This window comes from Penaeus japonicus, unplaced genomic scaffold (assembly GCF_977035675.1).
Source record: "Penaeus japonicus unplaced genomic scaffold, GWHDUDI00000001_assembly GWHDUDI00000030, whole genome shotgun sequence".
NCBI lineage: Eukaryota > Metazoa > Arthropoda > Malacostraca > Decapoda > Penaeidae > Penaeus > Penaeus japonicus.
The window spans coordinates 34283997-34291496 of NW_028234432.1; the positions used below are offsets into that span (position 1 = coordinate 34283997).

The 7500-nt window shown below is 41.3% G+C and overlaps 1 protein-coding gene across 1 annotated transcript in view; it reads left to right on the top strand.

Moving 5' to 3' along the window:
* The window catches only part of LOC122255479 (protein amalgam), a 199534-nt gene that overhangs the window by 186107 nt on the left and 5927 nt on the right, over positions 1 to 7500 (top strand). The window contains exons 4-5 of the mRNA XM_086555302.1: positions 5609 to 5749; positions 7312 to 7500. The exon at positions 7312 to 7500 is cut by the window's right edge and continues 112 nt beyond it. Coding sequence (XP_086411428.1) covers positions 5609 to 5749; positions 7312 to 7500 — 330 coding nt within the window. The remainder of the gene's footprint in view (positions 1 to 5608; positions 5750 to 7311) is intronic.

Sequence of the window (7500 nt, forward strand, 5' to 3'; positions counted from 1 at the left end):
GGTCGCGACTGAATAATGTCAATTATATCATAAGTATGAACCTCTTAAGTTAGGGTTTAAGGAGGCCAATTAAGCTTGTGGCACGAGGTTGCGAGAGATTCCTTTGATGGGTTGAGGGAAGGTTGGTTGCGTATGGTTGCCTTTGTTGCGTTCTTACGTTCCTGGGGCTGGATTCATCAACGCACTTACCATGATAAATACGCTGGTAACTACAATTATGATGGTAAACAGACCGCATCGGTATTCATGAACAACTTACCATGATAGAATACAATGCTAAATTTACCAGTGGTTGGAGCACTGGTATGTCCACTGGCAACTACAGCGATGACTCTCTCATCTCGCTTTATCTCAGCAAAAAATCAACATTTAAGGCGACAGTTTGGTTTGCATGTACACCTATTATGATCACGAGTGATGGCAACTGTTCACACCCACCCAATTTTCATTATCATATGAATATGACAAAATCAATAAAATTCACAGGAAATAAGCGAGAATAATGTTCATTGCAGCTTCGTCATAGGCCTACAATAACTGAAAATAATACATGGAATTAATAATTTGACAAATTCAAACATTTTGTTTTAATAACATTCAGCTGAAAAACAGGTTAATAAAACATATAAATATATAAATTATTTTTGTGTTTGCATTTATTTATACACATTTTTTCATAATCTTAGGGTTTGATTGGCATTTCTTTTTGGAAAACGTTGATACAAATAACACCACCATTGCGATGGAGCCATTGTTTCTTTTCTTTCGACTGCAATCTAAAAAAAAAAAAAAAGTATGTTTTTGAACAACCATTACGTTATATATGATCCATAAGATCATAGGCAATAGAATATGCTTTCTAAGGAAATTAATTTATATTAGAACTAATTTAACACAGGAAGAAAGAAATCTTTTTCATTTCTTGAAACAAAAAAGTCTCGCTGTTGGATCAGGTTTTTGGTTTACATGTTACGTGATTGATCAAAGGAGCCTAAAGACTCGTGTAAGGCGCTCGCTGATTGGCGGAATCGATTTACCAGAGTTACCATCAAATACGGTGATAAAGTCTCTTTACCTTACCAGGCGACTTATCATCGCTTGATGAAATCCATCACTTTGCCATGACTGGTAAACGCTCCGGTAGTTGACAGCTGGTAAATGCCTTACCATCGTTATGTATTGTTATCGTTATCGATGAAATTGTTTATGTTTAGTGAATCCAGCCCCTGGCCGGGGCTGGATATTCTCCTTGGTTTTCTAGGGGATTGGGCTTTGGGATGGAGCTGGACCTGGTGGTTGTTTGGTGGAATCTGGTTTGCTCTGGTGGCTGGAGGACTTGGATCTGGATTATTCTGTAGGGTTGGAGCTGGATCCTGGATTCATCAACGCACTTACCATGATAAATACGCTGGTAACTTCAATTATGATGGTAAACAGACCGCATCGGTATTCATGAACAACTTACCATGGTAGAATACAATGCTAAATTTACCAGTGGTTGGAGCAGTGGTATGTCCACTGGCAACTACAGTGACGACTCACTCCTCAGGCTTTATCTCAGCAAAAATCAACATTTAAGGCGACACTTTAGTTTACATGTACACCTATTATGATCAGAATGATGGCAACTGTTCAATTCCATATGAACATGACAAAAATGAATAAAAATCACAGTAATAAGTGAGAATAATCTTTATGCAGCCTCGTCATAGGCCTACAATAACTGAAAATAATACATGGAATTAATGATTTGACAAATTCAAACATTTTATTTTAATGACATAGTTGAAAAGCAGTAAACATATAAATATATACATTATTTTTGTGTTTGCATTAATTTACATACAATTATTCATAATCTTATTCATTTGAAGGGTTTGATTGGCATTTCTTTTTTGGAAAATGTTGATAAAAATAACACCACCATTGCGTGGAGCCATTGCTTCTTTTCTTTTGACTGCAATCTATAAAAAAGAAAAATAGTATGTTTTTGAAAACCATTACATTATATATGACCCATAAGATCATGCAATAGAATATGCTTTCAAGGAAATTAATTTATATAAAAATAATTTAACACAGAAGAAATGTTTATCATTTCTTTCTTTTAACAAGATATCTCGCTATTGGATCAGGTTTTGTTTTACATGTCACGGGATTGGCCAATGGAGCCTAAAGATTCATGTAAGGCGCTCGCTGATTGGCGGAATCGATTTACCAGAGTTACCATCAAATTACGGTGATAAAGTCGATTTACCCTTACCAGGCGACTTATCATCGCTTGATAAATCCCACCTTGCCATGACTGGTAAACGCGCTGGTAACTGACCGCTGGTAAATGCCTTACCATCGTATGTTAATGAATCCAGCCTCTGGGGCTGGATTCATCAGCGCACCTACCATGATAAATACGCTGGTAACTTCAATTATGATGGTAAGCAGACTGTATCGGTATTCATGAACAACTTACCATGATAGAATACAGTGCTAAATTTACCAGTGGTTGGAGCAGTGGTATGTCCACTGGCAACTACAGTGACGACTCACTCCTCAGGCTTTATCTCAGCAAAAATCAACATTTAAGGCGACACTTTAGTTTTGATGTACACCTATTATGATCAGAATGATGGCAACTGTTCATTTCCATATGAATTCACACGAAATAAGCGAGAATAATCTTCATGCAGCCTCGTCATAGGCCTACAATATCTGAAAATAATTCATGGAATTAATAATTTGACAAATTCAAACATTTTATTTTAATGACATAGTTGAAAAACAGTAGACATATAAATACATAAATTATTTTTGTTTGCAATAATTTACATACAATTATTCATAATCTTATTCATTTGAAGGGTTTGATTGGCATTTCTTTTTTGGAAAACGTTGATAAAAATAACACCACCATTGCGTGGAGCCATTGCTTCTTTTCTTTTGACTGCAATCTATAAAAAGAAAAATAGTATGTTTTAGAAATCCATTACATTATATATGACCCATAAGATCATGTAATAGAATATGCTTTCAAGGAAATTAATTTATATGGAAATAATTTAACACAGGAGAAAAGTTTATCATTTCTTTCTTTTAACAAGATATCTCGCTGTTGGATCAGGTTTTGTTTACATGTTACAGGATTGGCCAATGGAGCCTAAAGATTCATGTAAGGCGCTCGCTGATTGGCGGAATCGATTTACCAGAGTTACCATCAAATTACGGTGATAAAGTCGATTCCCTTACCAGGCGACTTATCATCGCTTGATAAATCCCACTTTGCCATGACTGGTAAACGCTCCGGTAGTTGACAGCTGGTAAATGCCTTACCATCGTATGTTAATGAATCCAGCCCCCCCTGGGGCTGGATTGATCAACGCACTTACCATGATAAATACGCTGGTAACTTCAATTATGATGGTAAACAGACTGTATCGGTATTCATGAACAAATTACCATGATAGAATACAATGCTAAATTTACCAGTGGCTGGAGCACTGGTATGTCCACTGGCAACTACAGTGGCGACTCATTCCTCAGGCTTTATCTCATTGAAATATCAACATTTAAGGCGACACTTTAGTTTGCATGTACACCTATTACGATAGGCCTGTCGCTCTATGAGCGTAATAAATTGATAAAAACTTATTATGATCAGAGTAATAGCAACTGTTCATTTTCATATGAACTTGACAAAAATATAAAAAAAATTACAGGAAATAACGAGAATAATGTTCACGCAGCCTAGGGTAAACTTACAGAAAGTTATTTGCCTACAATGACATAAAAAATAATACATGGAATGGACAATTTGACGAATTCAGACATTTTATTTCTATAACATAGTTGAAAAATAGTAAATATATAAATAAATAAAAGTTATTTCATTCAATAATTGGTGATTCATACGTTAAAGTTCAATAAACGATTGAAGCAGCAACTGCGTCTATCGGAGCTCTGGAAAAGGACAACAATAGATATTGAATTGGCCTCCACGCCTTTTGAACCTCTTGAAAAATACAATCCCCACAAATAATGAACACAGATAATAATAATGAAACCAATTTATAAATTGCACTTCTTTATCTTTATCATACTCTATTTATATTGAAGTACAACTGCACCTCAGTTTGTTTACTTTTGTGTTTGCATTAATTCATATACAATTATTCATAGTTTTATTCATTTGAAAGATTTGATTGGCATTACAATCGTATGTTAATGAATCCAGCCCCTGAATGGGTTGTGGGATTAGGTAGGATGAGGGATGTGTAGGTATGGGTGAAGGGATTATCATTATTCTAATACAATTTGTTTATATGTGTATCCACAGATATGATTACACGCAGACGCACACACACAATCAGACAAACACATATACTCATACACATATAAACAAAACACACATGAACACGTACACACATATACACAAACACGAACACATGTACGGATATCAAAACACATATACAGACACGCACAAATGCATAACATAAACTCAAACAAACATACACACATACATGCACAGATAAAATACATATACAGACGCGCACAGATACATAACACATACACACATAGACACACACAAACTAGTACACACAAACAAAACACACACAAACAAGTACACACATACACACACAAACAAAATACACATACACACACACAAAACACACATACATACACACATAAACACACACAAACAAAACACACATACATACACACATAAACACATACACACACAAACAAAACACACATAGATACACATATAAACACATACACACTCAAACAAAACACACATAGATACACACATAAACACATACACACTCAAATAAGCACATAGATGGACACAATTTCACGCAAAAACACAAAGAACATAAACACACACATGAGAGCTTCCTACTAAAGGGAGAGATATCTTGAAAAAAATTATTTCCCTTCAGATCGTAAAAGTTTCAGATCACAAAAGTCCTTTCAATCGCTTTATTTCTCTGTTATTGATTATTGATATGAACTCCTAACAAGCCTAACTTCTTTCTACTCCGCCACTCCCCTTAACTTCCCCCGCTGGCCTTCCTGACCCCACTTCAACCCCTTCAACCCCCCTTCCCTCTCTTCCACCTCTCACTCTCTCTCTTTCTCTCTCCCTTTCAATCCCCCTAAACCCCCTCCCACCCTCTCTTTCACCCTCCCTCGCACTTTCCCTCTCACCTCTCTCTCTTTCCCTCTTCCACCCCTTTCGCTCCTCTCTCTTCCCCTCTCAAATTCCAAACCCCAACCCCTAAACCCGCTCTCACCCCTCTCCTTCCCTCCCTCTCACCCTCCCTCTCTCCTTCCCTCCCTCCCTCTCCCCTTCCCTCCCATCCTCTCCCTCTCTCCCTCTCACCCTCCCTCCCACCCTCCCTCTTACCCCTCTCCCTCCCTCCCTCTCACCCTCCCTCCCACCCTCCCTCTTACCCCTCTCCCTCCCACCCTCTTACCCCTCTCCCTCCCTCTCTCACCCTCCCTCCCACCCTCCCTCTTACCCCTCTCCCTCCCACCCTCTTACCCCTCTCCCTCCCTCTCTCACCCTCCCTCCCACCCTCCCTCTTACCCCTCTCCCTCCCTCTCTCACCAGGGCCAGAACGTGACGCTGAAAGACGTCGACCGCCACGTCGACGGGACGTACCTCTGCACCGCCGACAACGGGATAGGCGAACCCGCTTCCGCCCGGATGGTCGTCACGGTGGAGTACCCGCCCGAAATCTCCACGGAGAAGGTGAGGGGAAATGAGGCATGTGAGGGGAAGGGGAAATGAGGAGAAGGTGAGGGATATGAGGCATGTGAGGGGAAGGGGAACCGAGGAGAAGGTGAGGAGAAGGTGAGGGATATGATGCATGTGAGGGGAGGGAGAAGGGGAACTGATGGGAAGGTGAGGGGGAGTGAGGGATATGAGGGAAGGGAAGAGGGAAATTATGGGAAGGTGAGGAAAGATGAGGGGAAGGGGAATTGAGGAGAAGGTGAGGGATTTGATGCATGCGAGGGGAAGGAGAAGGGAAACTGATGGGAAGGCGAGGGGGAGTGAGGGATATGAGGGAAGGGAAGAGGGAAATTATGGGAAGGTGAGGGAAGATGAGGGGAAGGGGAATTGAGGAGAAGGTGAGGGATTTGATGCATGCGAGGGGAAGGAGAAGGGAAACTGATGGGAAGGCGAGGGGGAGTGAGGGATATGAGGGAAGGGAAGAGGGAAATTATGGGAAGGTGAGGGAAGATGAGGGGAAGGGGAAATTAGGAGAAGGTAAGGGGGAGTGATGGGTATGAGGAGAAGGGGGAAGGAGAGATGAGAAGGCGAAGATGAGTAGTGAGGGGAGTAACTGATATGAGGGGAGGAGGAAGGAGGAAGATGGAGAAAGTAAGGGAAAGAGGAATGCGGAGAAATTGTTGGGCAGTGAGGGATATGAGGGGAAGAGGATTGAGGAATCAGAAGAAAGTGAGGGAAAGAGGGAAAGGAGAGGGAGAGTGAGAGAAATGGGGAAAGAGGGATGCGAAGAGAAGATGAAGGGAAGAGAGAAAGAGGAGGAGAAAGTGAGGAAGATGAGGAAAATGAGACAAGAGGAGAAGACGGCAAAGGGGAGAAAAATACAAGAGGAGAATATGAGGGGGATGAAAGAAATGAGGGGAAAGGAAAAGAGAATTGAGGAAAAAAAAGGGAGGGAAGGAAAGAGAGTAAGTAAGAAAAATGAGGGAAGCAAGAGAAACAAGGGGAGGAGGAAAGAGAGATGTGGAGAATGTAAGGAAAATGAGGGGAAGGTGAGGGAGCATGGTACAGAAGGGGAAAAAGAGATGAGAGGAGAAGATGGCAAAGAGTAGGAAAATGCAAGAGAGTGGGGAAATGAAGGGAAGGGGAAAGAGAAACGAGGAGAAGGTGAGGAAGAGTGAGAAAAAAGGAAAATAAAAGTTAGATGAAAAAGGGGAGAAAATGATAGGAGGAGTAGGGAGAGTCAGAGAAATGAGAGGAAGAGAAGAGAGAGATGAGAGAGTGAGCAGTGGTGTGTTCTGACCATTTTGACTGGAGTGGCCAAAATGGGACAGTGACTTATGCAGGGGAGGCACGAAGTGCAGGGCGCACCTACCCACCCATACACACACACACACACACACACACACAGAAAGAGAGAGGGGAGGGGCAAAAAAAAAAAGGGGGAGAAGGAAAGAGAGAGAGGGAGAAAGAGATAGATAAATACATAGAGAGATAGATAGATACATAGAGAGAGAGAGAGAGAGAAACAGAAAGAGATTAAAAAAAAAGTCACACAAAAAAGTCCCTCTTCTCGCCACCAGGACGTAGTTCGAAGCACCGAGGGCGAGACAGTGGAACTCGTGTGTCTCGTTCACGGGCGTCCTGTACCGACCGTGGGCTGGACACACGACGGGGCCGCTCTTCCCGACACCCACATGGACTCTGAAGTGGATACGCCCCAAGACTACGCCCACGACGCCTACGACGCCCACACGACCCAAAGCCACGTC